The 27,108-nt window shown below is 40.3% G+C and overlaps 1 protein-coding gene across 3 annotated transcripts in view; it reads left to right on the forward strand.

The window, feature by feature from the left end:
- The window catches only part of LOC144684343 (protein phosphatase Slingshot homolog 2-like), a 172,982-nt gene that overhangs the window by 60,336 nt on the left and 85,538 nt on the right, over positions 1 to 27,108 (forward strand). The window contains exon 1 of one of the 3 annotated variants that reach the window (XM_078548003.1): positions 23,256 to 24,151. The exons of 1 other annotated variant lie outside the window; for it this stretch is intronic. In XM_078548003.1, the coding sequence (XP_078404129.1) occupies positions 24,024 to 24,151 (128 nt within the window). In that variant the 5' untranslated portion in view covers positions 23,256 to 24,023. Of the gene's footprint in view, positions 1 to 23,255; positions 24,152 to 27,108 lie in introns of those variants that run through there. One more of the 3 variants, XM_078548001.1, reaches the window with a different exon arrangement.

Here is a 27,108-nt window from a genome sequence, read left to right on the forward strand (position 1 = left end):
GACTCTTGTTGGCAAAGAAGATGAATATGAGCACCTGACCGTTGGGCAGTCCCCACATTTGAATAGTCTACATTTACTGTGAGCTCCTGTGTGTATATATAAAAAAAAAAGAAAATATCTGGCAAGATACCACAGGGCTGCCAATGCCTACGGAGCCGCACCTAAGCAAATTATTGCCTTTGGGAGAGGAACAGAAAAAAAGGATGGAAAATTGGGCAAAGTAAAAGTGTTCCATTTTAACTGTGGGTTTTGCAACAGTAAGCAAATATGAATGTAAATAGTTAGTCATCAGTCTGTAACATAGAGAAGCTATTTTTCCCCATTGAATACCATTTTGTGCAGGGACTTCCTTGTCTGTGATCCAATCTGCAGTAGGATACTGTATAATGTGATCTTGCAGTTGTTAGAACTTCAGTGTTGTTTTGTGTGTGTAAATTAAATAATCTCTGCAGACTGTATGAGCAATAGCAATCTGGCCCATTATATCATTGCACTTTTATTACTATGATTAAATATACAAAGACCTCATAAGTTTAGTACAACCTTTCTGAAAGTTTATTTTAATGTCTTATTTTTATTTCCTCCTGCTCCATATTGTTTCCCATTGTCAGGGCAGCCAGATAATCTTCTACCTGGACTGTGCCAAAGCAGTTCTTGGGTACACCATCTTCACTATAAAATCTGTTTGTTTCTTTTTCCCTTTTGCTTGCATTTAACTTCATCTGAAACTGAGTAGGTGGGTGGGTGGGACTGCTCTATAATTATGCTCCTTACACTATTCTGTAACAACAATAGGTAGTTTAATTTTTCCCAGGCCTGAAACCCATTTTATGCAGTGCCGCACCTAGGTAGAAATAACAGCAGTTCGCATGCAACTGGCAGTGACAATTGTTAACAGCTCCTAAATTCCTAAACACGTGATAAGATTTTCTAGGTGACCTGCCTACCCGGTAAGGTGTAACATAATCTTAGTATCAGGTTGGGAGGTAGGCTTATTTTGTGGAACAATCCAGAAGTAATCTGCTGCATAAACTCTATCAAGATTGTATGTTGACCTCTGAGAAAATGTTGCGCATAAGAGATGATACAGATTTTATTTGGATTATTTAAACCAGGATAATTTGGAGCTCAAAATATTCTGCATATGATGCACTGATACTATTAGATCACGTTGGCAAAAGAGTCAACAATAACTTACATTTATGTAGCACCATTAACATATTAAAATATCCCAAGTTGCTGCAGAGGCATTAGTAAACAATATATGAGCCATGTAAGCCGATTAAAGGAGTCGGTTTTAAGGAGCATCCTAAAGGAAGAAAGCAGGGTAGAGAGATGGAGTGGTGTGAGGGGCTAGTATTCCAGAGCTTGGGCCCTAGGCAACTGAAGGCACGGCTACCATTGGCAAAGTGATCAAAATCGGGGGTGCTCAATGCCAGAATTAGATGAGCACAGAAGCCTTGGAATGTTGTGGAGACGGAGGGGTGAGGCCATGGAGGGATTTGAAAACAAAATTTTAAAATCAAGACGTTGATTGACTGGGAGCCAATGTAGGTCAGTGAACACGAGTGATAGGCGAATAGAATAGTGAAGTTAGAACGCAAGCAACAGAGTTTTGGATGAACTAGAGTTTACGGAGGATAGAATGTCAGTCACGTGTTGGAATAGTAAAAATTAGAGGTAACAAAGGTATGATTGAGGATTTCAGCAGCAGGTGAGCTGAGGCGGGGCAAGATCGGGTGATACAGAGGTGGAAATAGGACAAGTCAAGAAGGATGAGAAGGGATAGTTTACTATTGTCGCAGTTGCATAGGATGTTATTTGTTGTTGCAATCCAGTGTATACAAAGTAGAGCACCTCGAACAATACCTGCAGTGGTAACATGGCCAACCTCAAACTGTTCACTTTAAAACAAACACACTATAATACATTTTCACAGAATTCTATTGGAAGTCAAGGAGGCAGGAAAGTTCATGTTTCCTTGAGCAGGAGGTTAGTTATATCTGAAATTATGCTTGCATTGCTTTCAGATTGAGGTGGGGGGGACAAGAGATACCTCAGAGACCATATCATTGGAAAGAACCTTCTTCGATAGTGGGATGTAAGCAGAGACTTGTAACTTCTTGTGCATTGTTTTGTGTTTCTTTTTAATCATTCTGCCTTTTAATCTTATGTTTTCCTGCTTTTGGAAACTGGGACGTGTTCTCTCTCTCTCTCTCCCTCTTCCCCCCCCCCCAAAGCAACCTATTGGAAGCGTGGAGTTTCACTGCTTTATTATATTTAAGTGTGGTTTTTCACTAGGAGGTCTTGTGGCACTGTGAGTAGCATCCCTGCCCCTGAGACAGAAGCTCCAGATTAGGGTTCCATGCCAGGACTTGATGGCCATGGAAGATGTGTTCATAATGTGGCCAAACAGGTTGATTGTTAACCTGTGAATCCTTCCAATACACTTACGGCATGCAGTAAGAGCAGGAGGGTTTCTTGGTCAGCCTTGCTTGATGTGGAATGGCATCCCTCAAGCTATAGCCTCTGACAACTGGTTAGTGACCTGTTCCAGGAAAAATGAGCTATAGAAACAAACAAAAGAATGTGTGCTTTGTTGCCTCGTATCATCAGATACAGGAAAGCCTCTAAGTCTAAGTAAGTTGCAGTAGAGTAGGTTTCCAACACTCAAATGCAAAGTCTAAGCAGTATGAGACAACAGGAGGTACTTCCTGCTCCATTGAGGAGTCGGATCACTTCCTGACTCTCAACTTATGCGACCAAAAGGAGACTAACGCTGTTTTGCATCAATCTGAATGTGATATTTCTCCAGTTAACTAGTTTAAGGTGAATTACAGAACCAGTTCTAAGGTGAATTACAGAACTATTTTGCCCCAAAATGACATCTCAATTGATAGATATTAAATTTAAAGACTTTTAAAAAAAAAATCCATGAACAAAATTCCAAAGTAATATAGCAATTTTCTTCCCATGTAGCCAAAGGTACTTTTTGAGTTAGAACTATTTTTTTGAGCTTTTAATATTTAACCATTGATTCTTACAAGGTCAGTAGCCTGTTAATTAGAAAGTCTGTCGTTTTAATTGCTAGCACAATGGCAAAAAGAGGAAACAGGTTGATGTGACTCACTGACTATAGGCTTATTATTAATGAGTATGTTGAATGAAAAACAAATGTGGAGTGATAAATACCAAGTTGGTTTTCATAAAAGCAAAATACTGTGGATGCTGGAAATCTGAAACAAAAACAAAAATAGCTGGAAAAACTCAGCAGGTCTGACAGCATCTGCGGAGAGGAACACAGTTAACGTTTCGAGTCCGTATGACTCTTCATCAGAACTAAGGAAATACCGAAATGTGGTGAAATATAAGCTGGTTGAGGGGGGTGGGACAGGTAGAGCTGGATAGAGGACCAGTGTTAGGTGGAGGCAAAGAAGAGATTGCCAAAGATGTCATAGATAAAAGGACAAAGGGGTGCTGACGGTGGTGATATTAGCTAAGGAATGTGCTAATGGTGACATTAAGGGTAGAAAGCAGGACAAGCAAGGTACAGATAGCCCTAGTGGGGGTGGGGTGGGAGGAAGGGATCGAAATGGGCTAAAAGGTAGAGATAAAACGATAGATCGAAATAAATTTAAAAGTAGGTAGGAAAAGAAAAATATATTTAAAAAATGATAAATTATTGGAAAAAGTGGGATCGGGATGGGGATGGAGGAGAGAGTTCTTGGTCTGAAGTTGTTGAACTCAATGTTAAGTGCGGAAGGCTGTAGAGTGCCTAGTCGGAAGATGAGGTGCTGTTCCTCCAGTTTGCGTTGAGCTTCATTGGAACATTGCAGCAGGCCAAGGATGGACATGTGGGCTTGAGAGCAGGGTGGTGTTGAAATGGCAAGCGACAGGGAGGTCTGGGTCATGCTTGTGGACATACCGAAGGTGTTCCACAAAGCGGTCACCCAGTCTGCGTTTGATCTCTCCAATGTAGAGGAGACCGCATTGGAAGTAGCAAATGCAGTAGGCTAAATTGAGGGAAGTGCAAGTGAAGTGCTGCTTCTCTTGAAAGGAATGTTTGGGCCTTTGGACGCTGAGGAGGGGGGAAGTAAAGGGGCAGATGTTACTCCTTCTGCAGTTGAATGGGAAGGTGCCGTGGGAGGGGGTTGAGGTGTAGGAGGTGATGGAAGAGTGGACCAGGGTGTCCCGGAGGTAACGATCCCTGCGGAATGCCGCCAGGGGGTGAAGGGAAGATGTGTTTGGTGGTGGCATCATGCTGGAGTTGGCAGAAATGGCAGAGGATGATCCTTTGAATGCGGAGGCTGGTGGGGTGATAAGTGAGGACAAGGGGGACCCTATGATGTTTCTGGGAGGGAGTGGAAGGAGTGAGGGCAGATGAGCGGGAGATGGGCCGGACACGGTTGAGGGTCCTGTCAACCACCATGGGTGGGAAAACCTCGGTTAAGGAAGAAGGAAAACATGTCAGAGGAACTGTTTTGGAAAGTGGCATCATCAGAACGGATGTGACGGAGGTGAAGGAACTGAGAGAATGGGATGGAGTCCTTACAGGAAGCGGGGTGTGAGGAGCTGTCGTCGAGGTAGCTGTGGGAGTCCGTAGGCTTGTAATGAATATTGGTGGACAGTCTATCACCAGAAATTCAGACAGAGAGGTCAAGGAAGGGGAGGGAAGTGTCAGTGATAGACCATGTAAAAATGATGGAGGGGTGGAAATTGGAAGCAAAATTAATAAATTTTTCCAAGTCCAAGCGAGAGCATGAAGCAGCACCGAGGCAGTCATTGATGTACCAAAGAAAGAGTTATGGGATGGGGCCTGAATAGGACTGGAACAAGGAATGTTCCACATACCCCATAAAGAGACATGCATAACTGGGTCCCATACGGGTACCCATAGCCACACCTTTTATTTGGAGGAAGTGAGAGGAGTTAAAGGAGAAATTGTTCGGTGAGAGAACAAGTTCAGCCAGACGGAGGAGAGTAGTGGTGGATGGGGATTGTTCGGGCCTCTGTCCGAGGAAGAAGCGGAGAGCCCTCAGACCATCCCAGTGGGGGATGGAGGTGTCGAGGGATTGGACGTACATGTTTTCATGTTTCCTTTACTGTATTTACAAGTCTTTAATCAACTCCAGTTTTATTATGGCAATTAACTGTTGGGGAAATACTTAAGAAACTGGGTGTACTTTCTAAGAATGGTTTGGTTTCAAATACTGTAGGAAGTTTTGGCCATTATTTGGGGCTTAGTTATGACTCATCACCTTGTGTCACAAACAATAAACATGCAATTAGAGAGTCATTGTGTATTTTCAGTGACGTGAAGAACGGGTGTGATTCTGTGTAGTTAGCAATGGGGGGGAGGTTTGAGGTGAAGGGGGTTTATGAAGAAGTAAACTTTTCCAGTTCAGGTGACTAGAGTTATCTGAAATTGTTCACTGCATTTGAACTCAGATTATTTGCTAGACTTTGGGTTCAGAACTACAAAGATTACCCATGGATAGAAGCATAATGTTTTATGTCTGCTGACAACACATACTGAAGGAATATAAAATGCACCCGATTATCTGTGCTGAATTTATTGTTCCTTAACAGACAGGTACTCCTGTAATCATTGGACTTGTAAATATTATGTGAGCCCTTCCTTCCTAGATATGGTGGCTGCAGAGGTAGTAACAGGTAGCTGAAGTAACTATCAGTAAAATAACGTCAATGCAAATTTAGGAAAGTTGGTGAAGAGAGGCTTTGTGATTTAATCTCGTCTCATACTTTTGGATAGAATTCAAATTGGATCAAGATCCAGGTAGGGTAAACCCCACATGGTTTTTCTTCATTATTTCCTGTACATGGTGTCTTTCATGTAACTTACAAACGATAAAGGCATTTTGTAAGCTAGAACATTTGCTGAGGCACAGTTTCATTTGCCATACATTCTAATGACAGACTGCTGCTTTTTGGAACAGTTTAGACCAGGAATCATGTCAGCTTGGCTCAATTAGTTCTTTTTGACTGAGTCAGATGTTTTTTGGTTCAAGCTCTTGAGCACATCTAGAATGACACTCCAGTGCAGTACTATGGGAGTGCTGCCCTTCAGGTGAACCATTAACTGAGTCTCTGCTTGCTTTACTGGTTGACATGGTTAATTGATATTTCATGGAATTATTTGAAAAAGAGCAGAGTTGTTCCTAAATCTTGACAATATTTCATCCTCAAACAACACTGGAATCATAATTTTACAGCAGTATCCCATTGTGTTCGTGCCACTTTCTGAAAAAAAAACTTTCCATAGTACCAGGCTTCTGCCTTTTCTCTCTGTACGTTTTCTTTTTAAGAGCCCTTATGGATTCACTTTTTAGTATTCTTTCATGACCTAATAACACTCAGCGTTTTTTATACTAACCACACTCCCTTCTTCTTTGTTCTTTCGCTGACCATCTTAAATTTATGCTCTCTAGTTACAAACTCGTCAGTTAGTGGAAATACACTCTTTTTAGATCACCTTTTATGTTTTGTTCCAATGAAAATTCTGTCTATATAACTAAAGTCTCTTTTGTCCCTTGTATCATCTCAGTGATTCTTTTCTGTGTTGTCTCCGTGGACTTGACATCATTTCTAAAATAGAAATCTCAAAACTGAACACTGTGTTCCAACTAAAACCTATCAAATGCTTGTCATAGATTCACAACGACCACTTTGCTTTTGTAATCTCTGCTCCTGTTTATAAAACCGAGGACCTTATACATTTTTAATATAGCAATTTGTTCTCTCATTTTTAAAGAGTTGTATATTTAACTCCCAGGTTTCTGCTCCTTTTTAAGTTTTATCGTTTGATGCATATTTATTGTCCTCCTGCCTCAAATGCATCCCCTCAAATCTTAAATGTTAACCAACATCTATTTGCTCAATCTACTAACTCTTATGCCCTTCTCAGGGTGTTTATAGTTCTCTTCATAGTTAGCCACACTCCACATTTTATGTCTTTAAGTTTTGATGTTTTTCCTATAGTCAAACACACCAATTTTTATATAATATATATTTTGGGAAATGCAGTGGTGACTTAGAAGTGTGTATACACACCTCCAATCAAAAAAATACTCATTGCTCTTTGGGGGACATAGTTTCACACAAGAATAATTACACGAGTCATTACGTTGTGCATTATGGAACATTTCTCAGAGTTTAAGGTGCCATATAGAGGTATGTCTTTTTCTTTGTTTTCTTCCTTCAGGCTTACAGCTTTTTAGACACGATTCTTGCATTTAATTTGATAGTAGTAAAAGAAGATTGGTTGTTGGGTCCTTCAATTCACTTGCCGCTGCTTGCACAAATTGGCTAGGAATTGTTCCCAAATTCTGAGCCTGTACAAAATATTTTAGTGCCTTCATGTTGCCCATCCAGTGATTGCCCCCTCCTTGCTATCCAACAGTTCTAAAATATGTGCACATTGATGCACTTTCTGACTGACACATACAGTCCAGGATCCACAGACTTGGGAGGGGAAAAATGGTATTTATAGAGCTGCACTGTTTATATTGGTCACAGATCCCATGAAATCTGCCTGAATGGATTTGAATACTGAGCTAGGATTCTAGCATCTGATTTGGATTAAGCTTGGTTAACAATGTAAACAGTGCAAGCAAATCTTGGAATAGCTGATTATTGAGTGGATTTTGCTTAATGTGCTGTTATTATATACAGGGTATTTTGATTCAGTCCTTCGTCACTGTGACAGTATCAAATAGTCTTCCAGGCAAAGAAATGGAGTAACTATATCTTCATCACTTGCTGGACATGTAGTCCATGCTTGTTTTAATCCAATCTGAATTGTATATCAGATGGTCAGTCAGTATCTACAGTGAACAAATAAGTTAGCATTTCAAGATCTAACTTCTCTCTAAATGCTGACTGACCTGCTGAGTGTTTCTAGCATTTTCAGTTTTTGTTTTGTTTCCAGCATTTTCAGATGTGTTGCTTTTGCCTATTCAAAATCACGCTTGTACTGGCAATGTGTGAATGGAGTAAAGCCTGTACTGCTTTTAATCTGATCTCTAGTTGTCAATGAAAACATGCTGAGTTATGTGTTCTTCATAAACGCATCTCTTCAATCAGTTTCACATCTATAAAAATAATTGCCTGCAGTGCACAGTAAACGACCAGCAAAGTGACAACTATGTCTGCTATTACACAAAGAAAGGGAGTGGGTTTGGCATTCAACTTTAAAAGTCTGGTTGAACATTTTAAGAACTGATGACCCAACTGGCCCAGCTCTGCTGTATGACATTCATTTACCCAGCCTAAATTAAAATAACAATGCCATATAAATAATGACCTGGATTTTGTGGTGAGTGGCAAAGCAAGGGCTCTCACTGCTGACCTTGACAAAAGATGCCCACAAAGATCTAGTGGTCTTTGTGACATGCTTTTCCCCTTCTCCTGAAAGCAGTTAAATCTCGTACGAAATCAATGGGATGCCTTGGCATCTAGTAGCAATGATGTCAGCAAGTATGTAGTAAACTAATCGCATTGATATATTCACATACAACAAACCAGGAAGTTAAAGAACTTAATTTGAATTCAATTAATATTTAGATTGTGAAGTAAATGATTATGATTGGCTTAAGATAGAAGCTACGATAAACAAAATTTTAAAGTAGAATTTTTTAAAGACTGTGGACTTTTCAAATAATTTTGCAGAAATTTGTCAATTCTACAGGTATTTAAAATTTGCTCTTCAGTGTCAGAAAGTGAGTTTTTAGCAGTAATCCTGTTACAATCCCAGTTACACCTCATTCAACAAGGTTCAACTTTTTCAAAGGTTTTTACAGTGAGACCGCCAGCATGGAAGTAGAGGTTTAGATCAAATCATAATTGCAAGGGGGATTGCAGCCTGTGGGAACTCCACAACGCAGCCCCCGGAGGAGCTTAGGCTTGCTGATGGCAATTTCTGGATTTCTGTGTTGCTCTGCACATGCCCGGACCCTCGAAGTTGCTGTCAATTTCACTGGAGTAATGACGGAAAACACTGACAGTCTTGCTACCTTTTTGTTTCTGAAATGGCCCCATTAAGAAGTTTCTATTTTAACACAAATTGAGAGAGATCGCAAAGGCCCAGTAAACTTGCTGGAAGTTCATTCTGGCTTATTTAAAAGCAACTTTTTAATTGATATACATCTTCCTTGCTATATTACACAAAGGGAGAAAACCCTTGAGTCAAATGAGTTATTTCACAAACAGGCAATAATCACCTGTTGCTCATGCAAATAAACAAGTAGTGTCTGAACTCTGTGATGACATAGGACCTCACCATATATGGTAAAATCATAGGAGGTCACCGCACATTGATTAATTACAGCAATAATTGAGTCAAGTTTAATTTTATATTGAATCATTTGTTTATAAAGATTTTATGACAATCCTGAAAGTGATCTTGTAAGATTGACCTAATTGCGCTAGTTAAGGGGAATACATGAATGTACAATTGTCTCTCTTTAAATATATGCCCACATTCTTCTCTATCCCACTTTTCTTACATCACTGACTCACATGAAAGGAGGAGAGTTAGTTACATGAAAATCAGATACACTTTTGTACCTTGCCCAGCACTGCATTCTTTGTATGTCAGGCTAAACTGTTGTGTACCAGCAGCCTATTGAATCATAACCATGTTGTGCCAGGAATTAGTGGAAAGTAATCAGGAATGGAAACCTTTGATTTTTTTCCCCCCTTTAGTTATCCTCTGTAGTAATTTTAATCCTATAAGACTAGCTGATTTAAAATATAAAGTTAATGCTAATTAACTTTAAATTTTGATTAAAGCTAATTTTTAAAAAGTTTAAAACTTGTAAATTCTCCCCTTATTCTGATTTTGCTCCATTTCTATTCTTTTCTGTACTTTCCTGTCAAAAGATAATTATTTAACATTTTAATTTCTCTAGTTGATCGTAGTTATTTTGTTTCCTGTCTGATTTTTCCAAAAAGAAATTGTGTTAAAAGACTTATGTGCTTGGTTCTTCTCCTCCCTGGTATCTACTGTGATCAGCACCAAAGACGTCCTTTTACTGTGTACTGTGCCTCAGAATAAATAGTGATTGAGCATGGGGGTGGTGGGGGAGGGAAGGAAATGAAAATGAAAATGAGCAAAGATGGCAGAGTTAGACAGGATGCTGTAATTGGCAGACACAAGACTGATGTAATTCAACGTAGTAGTCTGAGGTGGTACATTTCATAGTAAGAATAAGGAAGTACAATTAAAGATAGATTGCATGATTTTAAAGGGAGTGCAAGGACAGAAATACATGGGGCTGCTTGTACAGAAACCTTTGAAGATGGAAGATAGGTTAAAAGCAATCAATAAGTCATCCTGAATTTATAATTTTAGGTGTAGTGTTCGAAGCCAGGAAGTCAAGCAAGCCCTATATCAAACAATAATTTAGCTGCAACAGGAATATTGTGTTCATTTATGAAAAATTTAACTTTAGAAAGGCCAAGTAGTCTTTAACAGGGTAGGGAAGATTGATTTTGAGTAGGTTTTTAAAGGTGGAGAAGGAAGTGCAGAGGTGGTGGGACTTGGGGATGTAGTTCCTGGAGTTGGGTGGAAGGAGTTGAAGGAAAATTCATTAGTGGCAAACTAATGGGAGGGTTAAGGACGAGTTATAAGGTTGAAGGAGGTTGGAAACATAGAGTTCATAGTTCATCTCAATATTTTAGAGGTAATATTTATTTCTGGGAAGATTATTGTTGTGAAGGTATGGTAGCTAAGATGTTTTAGAGATGCCAGAATATCTAAAAGAAAATGGCAGTTCAGAAAGTTACCCATATTTGTTTAATAGAGTCAGGATAGAAGAGATGGAGCCATAAAACAGTAAGTGGGCTTACTTAGCTGGAGAAATTGTAAAGGAGGGATAATTGGCTTGGATGTCAGTTTGACGATAAATCAGAGCAGGCGATGTTGTCATGGAGATGGGTGGAGCTTAAGAAGGTTCTCCGGTTTCAATTTATCAGTGTGCTTACTGGGAGAGTGCATGTTCTGAAGCAGGGGGAAGAGGCTGGATACCAAAAAGGTGCTGCTGTTTGTAGGCTCCAGGTAGTTAGGGACCCGAGAAATCCTGGGGAGAAGGTGTGGAAGGTCGCTGGTTCCATTCTGGAGGCAGTTAGGGCTCAGGAGAAGCCCCAGGAAGCCACTTATTGATCGGTACAGCCAGGAGACTGGAGTTCCGAGAAACCCAAGTGTAGTGCCAACTCAGTGAAGCTAGCAGTCTGTGGATGAGCTGGAATTGTGCCGGTAATTAGAAGTGGGAGTGCAGCTTTATGAACCACGTGGAACGCAGTCTCAGGAGGAAAAATTGAACGATTGGGAGACAAACAGTCATTGAGGCAGTCCTAGCCAGAGCAGCTTTCTAGGAAATTCAGAGACTAGACCTTCAAAAGTGAAGAGTTGAAATCTCTTGTGACTTTTATGAGATTTTGTGATTCATGGTGGTCACTGATGTCTGGGTGGGTTGCTGAGAAATCCATGGGACCTGTCTTTGTCACATCTGCCATTTAACATACATTATGGTGTGTTCGACCACAGTTTGCTTGTTAATTCGTATTTGTCTCATGCTAAATCTGAATGTTAGAGTATAAGATAGATATTGTAAATTGTTTTGCTTTTTTGACTTGCATAGTAAAGTTTATTTTGTTTGTTTAAAACAGTGGATCTTGTGGCTTTATTCTCTTAGTGGATAACTGGGATTTCAAACTTCGGTTGCTTTAAACAAAAAGTTACTGGTCCCCAACTGGATCCTAACAGGGGAAAGGCAGTGGAGGGAGTTGAAGATGGAAATGGGGATTTATTTGTAATGTGTTTTAGGGATATAGAGATAATGTAGGTCAGTGAGGGTGGTAGTATTATATAAGTGAGAATTTGTGTTGGACAGGACACTGGCACTTGAGTTTTGGACAAATTGAAGTTTATGAAGAGTGGAGAATAGGGTGTTGGAGTAATTGGATCTGGGGTTTAGAAAAATATGGCTAAGATTTTGTTGCAGTTGGAAAGAAGTGGAGGTGGAAGTAACTTACCTGTGATCAATAAATTGTGGATCTGACCTTCAGCATTGGATTGAACAAAATACCAAAGTTTCATGTAATTTGATTCAGCTTGAATGCAAGAAAGATGGTTTTCACTTACTAGAAACTGGCATTAAAGGCTTTTGTTTTCAGCCAGTTAAAATATCATACATTAATAATGAGTTAATTCTTGTTGCAATTTTTTGCATCAAAAAAACTAGAGAAAACATAGCAATGTCCTACATAACAAGCTTATCTAGTATCCAAGCTTATTCATTGAGAAATTCAAACCAGGAATCTCCTAAATTTGATTCTTGGTCTGTTGCAAGTTGACTAATATCAGCTTAGTGGTGATGTGGATGGTGCTGTCAGGAGCCTTCAGATTGACCACATGTTATGACACAAATTAACTCATGAATTTATCAGCAATCAAACTTTTCTAATCCTAGTTGTACATATTGACCAAAATAATCAAAAGTTAATTTTAATTTTTTCTATGTGTTTTGGAAGAGGACAGGAAGTTCTTGACCCCATCGTACCTTTTGTTACAAGCATGTTGATGTTAAGCTTTACGTTTTTGCCTGTCAGGAAATGTCATCATCAAGCCTACATAAGATCCTGTTTCAGAGTACTTTGTGTACTAATGTTATGCTGCATAGCCCTATTGCTCAATAAAAACAATGTTAGGCCTGTTGGTATCATGCTATGTAACTGAAAATGGATATCAAAGTGTAGATTTCATCATATCAAAAACTTGCTGAGTGGAAAGTCATTCTGCTTCATCCTAAACCCAACACTGATCCAGGAGATGGATTTCTAGGATCACTTTTCATAGTACTGCCTTTATCATGAAAACTTCAATAAGTTTGTTTAATAATGGAGTAATTCTGAAAATTGGTGTTCTTTGGTAATGAAATCAGGAAGTTTTCTTTTTTGTTAAAATGTGAGGTATTCGTTGATTCCATTCTCAGTAAGGAGCTAAACTTGAAGTAAGCGCAAGTCAAAGATAAGGAAGGCAGCAACACTAGTTCTGATGGCTTCCGTGCTTGATGGGAATACAGAATTAGAGAATTTACTTTTTAGTTTGTTTAATTCAGGTGAATAAAATCATTGTTTTGGTTTTGCTTCACCTTTTCTGCACATATTTATTGAAGGTATTGATTAATGCTTTGTTCCAGGTCTTTGAGCACCAACTTACACCACCATTTTTAGTGTAATGTAGCACATTTTCGGTCCTAACAACTTGCTGTGCTTAAAAGTTCCTTACTGCCTCCCACTTTTTTTTTTGTCTTAAATCTGTGTCATCTGGTAACTGACCCTTCCACCACTGGAAATGGTTTATCTTTGTTTACACTCAAAACTGCTCATAATTTTGGACACATCTATTAAATCTCGCATTAACTTCCTCTGCTGTAAGAAGAACAATTCCAGCTTTTCTAGCCTTTCCACATAACTGAAGTCCGTTATCCTTGGTACCATTCTCGTATACCACCTGTGCATACTGTCCAAGGTCTTGACATCACTTCTCAAGTGTGGTAGGGGAAGTGAATGGGCAGAATTTTTCATCCCGCAGGAGGACGCGCGCTGACCAAAACAGGAGTGAAATAATGCGCAGTGACGTTGGGAGAGCGTCCCGACGTCATCACGCACTCTCACGATCATTTGGTCGGTGGGCGTGCGCGAGGGGCAGCAACATGCCCGCCGACAATTAAGAGGCCTGTTAAGACCATTAAGTAATTAAGTTGCATTTTTCGCTGCCTGCTCAACCATTTGTTGGCAGGCGGGCAAACACTTACTAAAAAGACAAGAAAAATTTTTAACATCCTATTTTACCTGTCCCTCTTCATGTGACTGAGTCACGTGTTTACCTCATATGTAAAAAATTTATTTTTCATTTTAAAATCCATCAGCTCCCTGAGACAGCCCTGTGCCTTCAGGGAGTTGCCAGTGCGTGCTCCCCTGCGCAGACTTCAGTGCTCACGCTCCTCCTGCCCCTCCACCCCGGCAATGCTGAGGCTCTTAGCGCGCCTTTCATGCAGGCTGGCCGTTAATTGGCCAGCCAGCGTGAAATCGCGGTTGGCACCTGATCGAGGGCAGCAGTCGGTCTCGAGGCCGTTCCCGGGCCCGCCCGCTGTGCCCGCCATGCCTGCCGTGCCCGTCCAAAGAGGGGAAAATCCTTCCCAATGTTTAAGGTTGGAGTGCTAATCAAGTGGGCTGCTTTGTCCTGGATGTGTATAGCTTCTTGAGTATTGTTGGAGCTGCACTTATGATGGAAGTGTTGAGTATTCCACTACACTGCTGATTTGTGCCTTGTGTTAGAATCATATCTCTCAAGACTGAATTTTCTTTTACAAAATGGAAGAACATGGCTTTATCCGTACATTTGGATGCTAACCTGGGATTTTTTTTAAAAAAGATCATAAGTTCACCTTGAAACTGTCAGCAAGCAGGCCTCTTCCAAGAAATCACCTGACCTTTATGGTACTTGAGGAAGATCTGGTTGGTTGTTTTGAACAGCAATCACTTTAATTGATGGGGAAAAAACTGGAAAGACAAAGGTTGATAACTTGCTGGAAATCACACGGGAGAGGAAAAAAAACTTACTTTGTGAAGCTCCTGGTTTTGAAGGCAGCCTTGTTGGGGAACAAGCTGAGGAAGGAAGGCTACCCTAACTGGCTCTCTTTCTCTCACTACCTTGCCCGCAATTGTGTGTGTATTATGACACAGGCGATGGTAAATGCTGAGTTGTTCAAATCCCAGAGGGAAACCTGAAACAACTGTCATAACTAATTTTTGCAAATTGTATGTTTCGAGATGCAGGCTTTGAATTCAGTCGTCATAAAACCACCAAGTCTCAAGAGGTTTTTATAAAACTAAATTAAACATTTATTAATTATAAGATTGTAAGCACATACATATGTCTACAAATTACTATGATTTCTAAAAAATCCCCTCATTAATTTGACTCTCTGACACTTCCTTTAAGGCAACTGTAAAACACATATAGATTTAAACAGACCCCTGGCAAAGCACACCCTGGATAGTCAAACTCAAAATGAGTTTCTTTCAGCTCTGGGTCCTTGCAGACAGTGGCTTGAGGCTTACAGGCTGGAGGCTTTAGACCTTAGAATCCCTCCTCCTTTACTTACAGCCTTTTCTTCCTTTATACATATTTTCCTCTTTGAATGCACTCGTATTACTAGGTCTTTTGAACTTTATCTTTTCTATCAATAAAACTCCTTTCATAGCACCAATTTTATTAGCTTTGGAAAAAATAAACACATTGTTTAGTTTCTTCTGGCTGGGTGTGATATTTCACCCATTCTTCTGAATGGTTTATTTAAAAATGCAAATTGCCCCCTTTTCATCTTGTAACTTCCCTGTGTTTACCTAATTACCATTTCAAACCTACTTCTATACATCAAAGGCTCTAGACCAGCTGGCTTTAATCCAATTAAGACATACACACTTAACGTAGACACAGACACCACTAAACTCTATTTTAAGATAATTTCCAATAACATTATAGATATTATTATATCTCCTTGACAGTGTGGCTGTCAACCTGTAGCCAGAGAACCCTCATCTGAGTGTTGCTGGTTTGCATTTGGACCTGCAAAGCTGAGACCAGTTGGTGAGAACTTCCAGACGTCCACCAGGACCAGCAGCCCATCTTCACATGAGGGAACTCCAGGTCGACAGCGTTAAGATCCTGCAAACTTTATCCTTTATTTTATAACGCCCATCCTCAAAAGCCCTTAAAAGTCTCTCTGCAGAGAGACTCTATCTGTCCTTTGTGTGTGTGCTGGGGGAACTTTATAGGAAGAGATAGTTATACTTCCCAGTTGCAATTGTGCGTTAACCAGTACTTGCAACTTGTGAATTTATTGAAAGAAGTCTGGTTGAATAGATGATTGGCTGTTTTGGTGAGAAAATTAAACTTTTAAATTAATGGTACAGCCTGTGGAGTAGTGGGGCTAGATTATATGCATACTCTTCCCATCTCAGTCGTAACACTGTAGATGGTTGTTCAAGCTTTGGAGAGTCAGGAGATGTGTTACTTGTAGGAGGACCTGGTACCTAAAGGGTTAACATGAGATCGAATACAGTACCGCCCACATGATAATGCAAGAAAGCACATGACCTAGGGCTAGTCTAGAGATGAGTAGCAATGTGTAAGAACCTAGTACCTACTGTAAATATATACATAATTCAGTATTGTTAATAAAGACTTCCTTGTAACTTATACAAGACTGAGACTGCTTCATGGTGTCCAAGCAGTATTCTTCAAGTGTAGTGACAACAGAATATATCATGGTTCAAGCAATAGGATCCATCATTAGTTGCCACAGTATACCCATCCTCTAACCTGTTCTTGTAGGCATGGTATTAATGTGGCTGGTCCAGTTAAATTTCTGTAAAGTGGTGACCCCCACGATGTTGATGGTGGGACATTCAGTAGTGGTATGGATGTGATCGGCTGAATGGCCTCCTCCCATGTGTAAATCTTTCTGTGGTAATGCCATTAAATGTCATGGGGAGGTGGTTAGACTCCCCTGTTGATGTTTTGTATATGGACTTTTTAGAATGCATTTGATGAAATGTCACCTAAGACTTGTTAACAAAGTTTGAAGCACGTGGGATTAAAGGAGCAGTGGGAGCGAGGATACAAAATTGGCTAAGAGACACAAAGCAAAGAGTAGCGGTGGATGGTTGTTTATCAGACTGGAGGGAAGTACACAGTGGTGTTCCCTAGAGATTGGTATCAGGACCCCTGCTCTTTTTTTGATATATATTAATCATCTGGTCATGGATATAGGGGTCATAATTTCAAAGTTTGCAGATGACATGAAGCTCACACACAAAGTAGAGTGAGGAAGAGCAGACTTCAGAAAGATATGGACCAACTGATGAAATGGGAGGACACATGGCAGGTTAAATTTAATGCAGAGAAATGTAAAGTGAAGTGTAAGCTTTTAGAAGGGAAAATGAGAAGCAGCAATACCAATTAAATGGTTCAATGTTCAACAGAGATCTAGGGTTTCACAGGCACAAATCTTGGAAGGTGGCAGGATATTTTGATAAGGCCAATAAAGCATACATGATCCTTGGCTTTATAAATAGTGACATAAAGTACAAAAGCAAAGAAGCTATTGTAAACATTTATAAATCTGGGTTAGGTCTTAGCTAAGTAACTGTGTCCAATTCTGTACACTTCATTTTAGGAATGATATCAAGACCTTGCTGAATGTGCAGAGGGGGTCACTGTTACTTTGTACTGCACCAGCCCCTTTGTACACTATTTACTAAATGTGCCATTAGTGCAACTATTGTGTGTAAAAGATTTATTTTGAATTGACTGTCAGTTCCAAATAGTTGAAGCTAGTTCAAAAACATTTTTTTATTTGTACATGCCTTACATTTCTAGTATTCTGTAAGTGATCAGAATCTTGTTGGGGGTGGGGGGAGCTTATAGTTTAGTTTTCATGTTTTTGTTTTTTGCTCGAACTTTTAACTTTGTAAATGAAGGCATTCACCACATTCATTTCCTCTAACTCCTGCCAGTTTTTTTTATCACATTGTTTACTCAGAAGTATTATAAATTGTTTCTTGCTCTTCTTTAATTGGTCAAATTGTTGTTTGACCAACCGGTTAATTTTCTTTTTGATTTGAAGATCATATAATTTGCCAGATAAAATAAAATGCAACAAAAACAGAAAAAGTTGGAATGACACTAAAGGATATAGAGGAATGCCAGTACAGAGATACAGATAGAAAATTCCTTTTAAAAGTTGTTTACAAGTGAATAGAGCCATAAACAAAGCCATGATGTAGCATTTTGAGTTTTGTAAATAGGAACATAAAGCACAACAGAAAAGAGGTCATGAAAATGTAAATGTAAGCCTGATAAAATAAGAATTTGCATTGCACTAGCACCTTTAGGCACAGGGTGTTCCAAAGTGCCTTACAGCCAACAAATAGGTTTTACAGAATATTACGTGCAGTTTTAGGAGCCCCATTCTAGAAAGGACACTAAAGTCACAGAGAGTGTATAGTATAGTTCAGTGCTTCACAAACTATTTTCCAATGTGATCCCATTTTAACATTCGAAAATTAATATGACTGGAGATGCCAGCAAAAACAAAACAGTAATAAAGCAGTATAGTAACATTCAGTTTATCGTTATTAAAGTTTGTCTATTATCAATCAACATATAATAATACATCATAAATATGAAAATCTGTGTTTTTGAAGTATCTTGTAAAAATGTTAATATTTTAGGTGCTCTTGTAGGTTTTAGCCAAATTCTCCATATTCCCCAGTGACAGGAGACTCAGTGAACCCCCTCTTCCCATCATCCCCACACACACACATTGTAATCACCCTTCTTTCTCCCCCACCCCACACACACACACATATTCCCAACTAGACTAGTAATCCAGGAGGACCAGGCTAATACTCTGGGTTCACATTTAAATTTGATTAATAAAATCTGGAATTGAAAGCTAGTCTCATAAATGGTGACCATGAAACTGTCATCAATTATCATAAAAAAACCACCTGGTTCACTAATGCCCTGTAGGGAAATTAATCTGCCATCCTTACCTGATCAGGCCCGCATGTGACTTCAGATCCACAGCAATGTATTTGACTTTTAACTGCCCCCCGAAATGACCTAGCAGGCCACTCAATTCAAGGGCAATTAGGGATGGGCAATAAATGCCGGCCTTGCCAGGGACAGCCATATCTCATGAAGAATACATTTTTAAAATCCCTTTTATCTTGTCCCTTCCCCCATGCAAACATATCAGCGCCTCTTCCCAACCCCACTCCTGCCTACTCACTCAGCAACCCTTCTTCCCTCCCCATGCAAACACACTCAGCAGCCCCTGTTCGCACCCCACACATACTTGCTCATCAGCCCCTCTTTCCTTTTTCCCCCTTTGGGCCTAATTGCCAGTGCCTGTGAAGTAGAGTTGCTTGCCCAGGGTAAGGAACCTGTACAACAGGCAGACAGGAGCAGGAACACAGTAAAGTCTGAAGCCGCCACTCACCCTCCGCTGAATGTCCTTCTGGTTTTTCCTGCACTCTGGTCACAGTCAGTCTATACCTGCCTTTAACTGCGCCAAGTTGGCACACAAACATTCTGGCCCACTTGAACTCACTGCTAAAACTGTTTCTGAAGTTAAAGAGCACTTTGGGCTCTTTAGTCTGCTCTGCTGTTTGGCAGAATTGATCCAGTAGGTTCAGAGATGAATTGCCAGAGCCGTTAGACTGGCTCGTCTCCTCTCCACATCCTCACAGTCCCCATTGCTGCTCGGAGGAGGAAGAGCTCATGACCCCAAATGTGACCTCTGCGACCCCGTCGGGTGTTGCGACCCACAGTTTGGGAACCACTAGCATAGATTCATCAGGTTGATATGAGGGATGAGGAACTGTAGTTGCGTGGAAAGACTAGAGATGGACAGACTATTTCCCCTGTCAGAAAAGTGGAAGAATAGTTTTTGAAATTAATAGCATTAGTAGGGTGGATAAGAAGAGATCAATTCCTCTGATGTAAAATCAGTGTTGAAGAATTGATGTAAAATTTTTATTCAGAGTGAGGGAAGAAGAGAAATTAGAGATGATGGAATCCTTTGCCACAGGGATTAGTTGAGGTATAGATCATATGCATACTTTGAAGTAGAGCAGATATGCACATGAAATAGAAAAGGATAAAGGGAAGACAGTAAGGCAGCAATGAAAGTTTTGAAATTTTGTAGCAAAGAGCCAAACTGGACATGATGTTTAAAATGGGCTCCTTCTGTGCTGAAAACCTCTGTGGTTCTGTAATATATACACTAATTCCCTTCAGCTAGTAGTTCTAAGGGGAGGAGGAACTGCTGACTGTTAATTTATTAGGAGACCATAATTAGCAAATCTTATTTGAGGGACTCCAAATAAGACTCCACAGATTTCATTCAAGGTGAAAAAGTAGCCAAGTGGATCTCTGCAAAGCATATAATCCAGTTGTGTTTCAATGACGATAAGATTGTAAAAGATAGCTTCCCTTTAATCTGTAAATATATCAAAGTCCATACTGGCTGGTGAGTACATTCAAAGGATGTGCATATTCATGTGTCAGATAAATAATATCTTAAAAGCTACTGCAAGTGATTAATTTCCCCTAAAATTACTTCTGCTGACGGCATATTTTTCCTGAGAATATTTTTGTAGTTTAAAAAGATTCCAGGAAGGACAGCCGGTGTGTAAATACGTCACACAATATGCTGAGCTAATAGATTCTTGGCAAAGCAACAATGGGATGAATACCTTTCATTTCAGTGTTCCTGGGCTGGGTAACAAAAATCTTCCAGAAATCCCCCTCCTGATCGTTGTCGTGATTCCTGCCGGAAACATTGTGTTTTGCGTGTAACCAGTTGTGATGACCTGCTTTGTTGAATCACATGTTGGCACTGGCTGGCTTTCTGACCACAACACTTTTTTGACTCCAGCTGGAGACTAAAAAGCTGGGTTGGTGTGAGAGAGAAAAAGTAAATAGTATTATATCGCATCTCTTCTCAATTTTAAAAATAAATATTTTTCCGTTTGTTCCCTCATTCTCCCCCACTTCCTCTCCCCCACCATGCTATCCTCTTGGGCATGAGTTGAGCCCTCCCTCGTTTGAATTCCACATAAATGCACTTATGTCGGACACTGCATAGTCTTGTTCATCCCTCGAGGTGAAGATGGCCATGTTCGTCATCTGGGGTGTTGGTTGGGGCTCTGGTGGCTATGTGGGTGACTGCTAAGGCCGAACTGTGCCTGGAAAATTCTGTTCCAAAGAGGATTGAATACTACAGGCGAATGAGTTTTGAATGTGTTGCTGGTTCAGCAGACTTTGAACATCAGTCTGGGAGCAACGGGGAACAAGTTTGCCTATCCAACTGAAAGTAGATAAAGTGATAGTCCTGCCCACTCTGCTCTACGCATGTGAAACTTGGACTGTACTAATGTCATGCCAAGAAGTTCAATTACTCACATTTGAACTACCTTCGGAAGCTTCTGAAGATCTGATGGCAGGACAAAATACCAGACAATGAAGTCTTCACCCAAGCTGCCATGCCAAGCATCCATACCATATTGAGACAGTCACAACAAGGTAACTCCGAAGGCTTCACTTAGGAGAGTTGATATTGACTTCAACACCTGGGAGAAGCTCACCCAGGATCGCTGCACCTGGCCAACCAAATAAAAAAATGGACATCCTCCTCACTGATGTCTGGGTGGGTTATTGAGAAATCCATGAACCTTGTCTTGGTTGCATCTGCCATTTATTGTGTACTGTGGTGTGTTCAGCCACAGTTTGCTTGTTAATTCACATGTATCTCATATTTATCCTGAATGCTAGAGTATGAGATAGATATTGTTTTATCTGTGTGACCTTGTATAGTAAAATTTACTTTCATTTATTCAAACCCTGTGGAATCTTGTGGCTTTATTCACCTGAAGTGTCTTGATTCTCAAACTTTGTCTACTTTTAAACAAAATGTTATTGGCTCCAACCAAATCTTAACAAAACCCTACGGGTCTGGTCAAGAATCATACTAAGTTACTAAGAATGATTAGCTTGCCTGGCTTCGGCACAGTCGTAATCAAGGAATGCAGGCCATCATAGAATTTATCCTTAACTTCATCAGGGTTGATCTGAATAGGGGCATATGCAATAGAGAGAGCTGCTTGCCTGTTGGAAAAGTTTAAGCTCCATCAGACAATTAGCACCCTTGGGAGGCAAGTTAATTTCCTGACGAGATGGCTCATGACAGCAAAACCTGTGCCATCTGCAGCCTGCTGGCCAGGGAGGTGCATCAGACAATGTTTAGGGCACCTTTTCTAGCCCCTTCCTCAAACTAGGGACATGAGCAGGGTGGTCCTGAAAAGGGCTGCTCAGTTTATCAGGGGGCTGCCAAGTTCCATTTCTGCTTCATCCCAGTAGAAAATGACCCTATGGCCTGAGCCACCTGTGTGCAGGTTCACGGTTACAGCTCTCAGCAAATGCACACCTGCTAAGTTGCTCGCCCACCTCAACAGGACTTGTACTCTGTATAGCTATTAACAAACAGCAAGCCCCCTATCATTGTTCTCAGTAAATGCAGCTTACAGACTACACACATATTATTTATTATTTGGTTGTTTGGTAGTACAGAACTTGAGTACTCTTGAAGAAAAGAGACTTTTTTTGTCAAAGCTTTTTGTCTTGCACTCATCAGGACAATTCTCAAGAAAATGCTCAATAAAATACCAATGTCAGGGGGAACAACATACTTATACTGTATAAGAGTGCTGATTAGTTGGCAAGTGGACTCTGAGTGGTAGAGGATTGTCATGGAGAATGCACCAGTGGATGGTGACTGATAGTTAACTGCTTGAAATTTAAACCAGGCAGCTTGACTCTGGTCAAGACATTTCCCTGGGGACTGACTCAGCGAATGGCTCTCACTTATTTTGTTTAGCTGAAACAGGTGCAATTCTGCCTGGTTTAAATTTCAAACAATGCTTGACAGTTAACTGTTAATTGCCATCCACTGGTGCATTCCCCATGGCAACACCTCTACCAACCAGAGTCCACTTGCCAACCAATCAGTACTCTTTTCTCTCACAGTATAAATATGTTGCTTCCCTGACATTAGTATTTTCTTGTGAATTGCCCTAATGAGTGTAATGAAACGCTTTGATAAAAAAAATCTCTTTTTATCATTAGTTATCGTTCTAGTTCGTCAGTCATAACCACACAGGCAATGCCTTTTTAGGGAAGCCAGAACCTTTTTTTAAGAAATAGAAATATGCTATACCAAGATAAATGAAATAGAATATTGGGGTAAGAACCAGTTTTAATTTCCAATATTTGACATTTGCATGTGTTATCTGGCAGGAGGTATGTTGCCTATCCCAGCTGGGTCATTTGGGTGTTCAAGCAGGGCTGAAGATAAAAGTGAAGAAAAAAAATTCCAAGAGACAACTGTCCTTTTTCTCAGCTGGTCTGCCAAGAAATGTGATCAGATGGGCAGAGGATATAAAATAGAGATTAAAGATTTGTTTTTGTTTAAACTGTGTACTCTTTATTGAGACTTACTCCTCTAATGAAAGCAAATGATTAAAGGATTACTGGTTGCATTTTAAACGTGAAATGATTGCAAATTGGTTATCCCGAAAACGTACAAGGCTGCTGTACTGGGAAAAGCAAACGTTACCTAAGGTTATGGTTTGGCATCAAGTGAATATTTAAGGATGAAAACGGTACAAGGGTGAGTTTTTGCGATTGTTTGATGGGTTTGCGGCGCTACCGCTTGGCTGTCTGATAAACCCTTGGGTGTCCCCAGCTCGCAGGAGGAAGTGCGCTGTGCTTATGAACCAGCTGACCGGGAAACGAGAGCGGATAAGTTGTGAGATCAGCGTGGGCTTTATATAGGGAGCGAAGAGGCAGAGGGGGGGACGGCTAGCACAAACTTGAGTGCGGAATAGTAGGAGGGGAGCAGATGGGATAAATTAGAAATGAGCGATTCTCCAAGTCTAATGTTAATAGAAGTTTCATAATGCACCGGTGAGCCCGCGTGATTCGACGCGTTTTCTTCGGTGGAACTGCAGCACTGCAAGCAGAGCTGGAGAGGCTGAGCCGGCACAGTCAGAGCTCAGTATTTAGTGTATCCCCAAAGCCCCATCGCTTTACACTCTCATAATTGTGCCCTTGAGTTTCACTTGCACTCAGCACGACGAAGTAATCCAGTCCACCCCACAAAACGCAAATAGCTCTTTCCTACTTAACCTACAGGGCAGTTTCTGTTAACTCCTTCACACGATTTGACTTCCAGTGCTACGAGAAGTTAACGATTTCTGATTCGATTTTAACATTTTAAATGGGCTTCTTCTTTGCGATCGAACGCGAAATTAAGGTCAGATAGCTTTTTTAAAAAAAAATACATATTCAATTACTAAGTGTCCAGATGACTCTGGACGCTATCTTGAGTGAAGGAAAGGCGGAGATCGCGAGCTGGTGTTCTTGCTATGGCGCGAAGATGACCCCTTACTTCTCAGAAAATGCGGTTATTTCACAGAATGAGATCAACCTCCTGTAAGTACAAGAAACCCTAAATTGGTATTGTTGTACAATATTTCCAACCGTGTATAAAGTGTGCACTGGCTGTGTAGAGTGACTAGTAACTTATTACATTCACTGTACGCCTTTCTTAAAAAAAACCATTCTGCTGGGTTATTTACAGCACTGAACTTGTAATTCGACGTGTTCGGTGATACAAATCTGCTGGCTTGGTTTTATCCCACGCTTGCAGCAATTGTTCCCATCATATCGATGCCTTGTCTCTTAAGTAATATATTAAATATTAATGCACTGAGTAATGTTATGAGAGAAATGGAATCTCTTCAACATGCTGCTTCCCAATTCATGCTGTCCTGAATTTGGATAGAAATTGCACACATGGCATTAATGCCACTTCGTAATTGATCTGCCAGGAAGAGCATTTGAGTGATTAAGGACTGGCCCTTCCTTTTCCTAACTAAGTGAGGAAACTTTTTCCTGTCCCCCTCTAATCCTTTTCCCCTTCCTCCAGTAATCAACTTCATAATCAATCTTCCATGAATATGCCTCTTGTTTTGAAACCACATTAGAAATGAGGTATTCTGAATACTGATCATCTGCAACTAGTCAATGTTGAGTAACAAATAGCAAGCATTTATATAATGATGTCTTTCAAGTTCTTAAAATTTCCAAAAACTTTTCATAGACAGTTAATTGCTTCGGAAGCTTTTGCTATTTTGTAGGTATTAGCCAATTCTCCAACAGAGTAGTGGTTAATGGATGTTTGAAGGTTTGTAGTTGAGTTCCCCAGGGGGCCAGTGTTGGGACCCTTGCTTTTTCTGATTATTTATTAATGACCTAGACCTTGGTGTACAGGGCACAACTTCAAAATTTGCGGATCATATGAATCTTGGGAAGCATTTGAACTGAGGAGGAGGATAGTGTGGAACTTCAAAAGGACATAGACAATTTGGTGGAATGGATGGATTGGTGGTAGATCAAGTTCAATGCGGGGAAATGTGAGGTGATTCACTTTGGCAGGAAGAACATTGACAGACAATAATAAATAAAAGGTACAACTCTAAAGGGGTGCAGGAGCAGAAGGACCTGGGTGTACATGTGTATAAGTCATTAAAGTTGGCAGGGCAGGTTGAGTGGTTTATAAAGCATACAGTATCCCAGGCTTTCATTAATAGGGATATAGAGTACAAAAACAAGGAGGGTTATCTTGAACTTGTATAAGACACTAGTTTGACCTCAGCTGGAATATTGCGCCCAGTTCTGGGCACCACACTTTAGGAAGGATGTAAAGGCATTGGATGGAGTGCAGAAAAGATTCACAGGAATGGTTCCAGGGATGAGGGACTTCAGTTATGAAGATAGATTGAAGAAGTTAGGACTGTTTCCTTGGAGAAGAGAAGGCTGAGAGGAGAACTGATAGAAGTATTCAAAATCACGAGGGGTCTGGACAGAATAAATAGAGAGAAACTAATCCCACTTGTGAAAGGATCGAGAATGAAGGTGCACAGATTTAAAGTAATTGGCAAAAGAAGCAAAAACGACATGAGGGACAATGGAATGCACTGCTTGAGAGTGTGGTGGAGGAAGGTTCAATTGAGGCATTCAAGGGGAATTAGACTGCTATTTGAAAAGTTACAAATGTGCAGGGTTATGGGGAGAAGGCAGGAGAATGACAATAGATGAAATGCTCATTTGGAGAGCCGGTGCAGATATGATGGGTCGAATGACCTCCTTTGCGCTGTAACAGATCTGTGATTCTGTGAATTTGTGCACAGCAAGGTTCCACAAATAATGAAAGACCTCAATGACCACTTAAATTTTTGATGGCTGAGGGATTAATATGACCAGGACATTGTGAGAGCTTCTAATTGCTTCTTAAAAATATGTTCTAGAATTCTTTAGTGTCATTGTCACTAGGAAGACAGGTTTTTTTGTACTGATTGATTCGCACTTCAGCTGAAATTCGTCAGACCTTTACCTGTTCCATTTGTAACTTAGATGTGGGCCTTGCCTCAGTGAATCATCTTGCCTCAGTGTCAGAAGGTTGTGGGTTCAGATGCATAATCTAGACTGACACTTCAGTGTAGTTTGAGGGGCTGTTTTCCTATTGGAGCTGCCAGCTTTTGGCACTATTTGAAGAAATACAGGAGAGTTTATCCTCTTGTGTCCTGACCAATATTTATTCATCTGTCAAATTGTCTGATCATTATCTTGCACTTATTGGGATCTAGCAGGATGCAAATTGGTAGCACTGCTGGTTGCTTGCATGGCAGCAATGACTGCACTTCAAATATTATTTCATTGGCTGTAAAATGTTTTAGGAAAGTGCCTTTCTCACTGTCTCACTTGCACGCTCTGACCGTTTTGCTCACTCACTCTGGCTCTCTCGCTCTCCTACTTCAGTTTGCATTGGTAATCTTAATTTCTATAATTTAGCTGCTTTTGTACTACACTCAGACGTGCGTCCATGGCACCTGATGTGCAAATATTGCACGTCCAGCTTCCCCCAGAATTAAACTTTCTGCGATTCATGAAGGCCTAGATCTGCTTTATTTAAAAAAGAAAAGTTGGGAGCCGGCACCATAAGCATGACCTTGGGACAATATAAATGCAGCTTTAACTGATGCTAGTTTTACTCTACACCCTGGAAGAAGTCTCGCACCTCAGGTATTTGGTATGCTTTACACTGCTACTCTTGTTGATGGTTACACAAGATTACTTTGCAAAAATGAATTGGTATTCCTGTAATTCCTCAAGTTCTTTTTGGTTTGAGTCTCCAGTTACTGGCCTTGATTTGTGCCAAAATCTTAAAATGGTAAGCTTTATTTAACCATCTAACTTCTTCCTTAACTTTTTTGAGATTATGAATCCATTTTATTTTTCAGCAACATGTGACTGATCTACTAGGCCTCTATTAATAATGTTGCAAATCAGAAGTTAGTTGGCATACTGCAAGAGGAAAAGTTGGTTGT

Source organism: Cetorhinus maximus, chromosome 9 (assembly GCF_964194155.1).
Source record: "Cetorhinus maximus chromosome 9, sCetMax3.hap1.1, whole genome shotgun sequence".
NCBI lineage: Eukaryota > Metazoa > Chordata > Chondrichthyes > Lamniformes > Cetorhinidae > Cetorhinus > Cetorhinus maximus.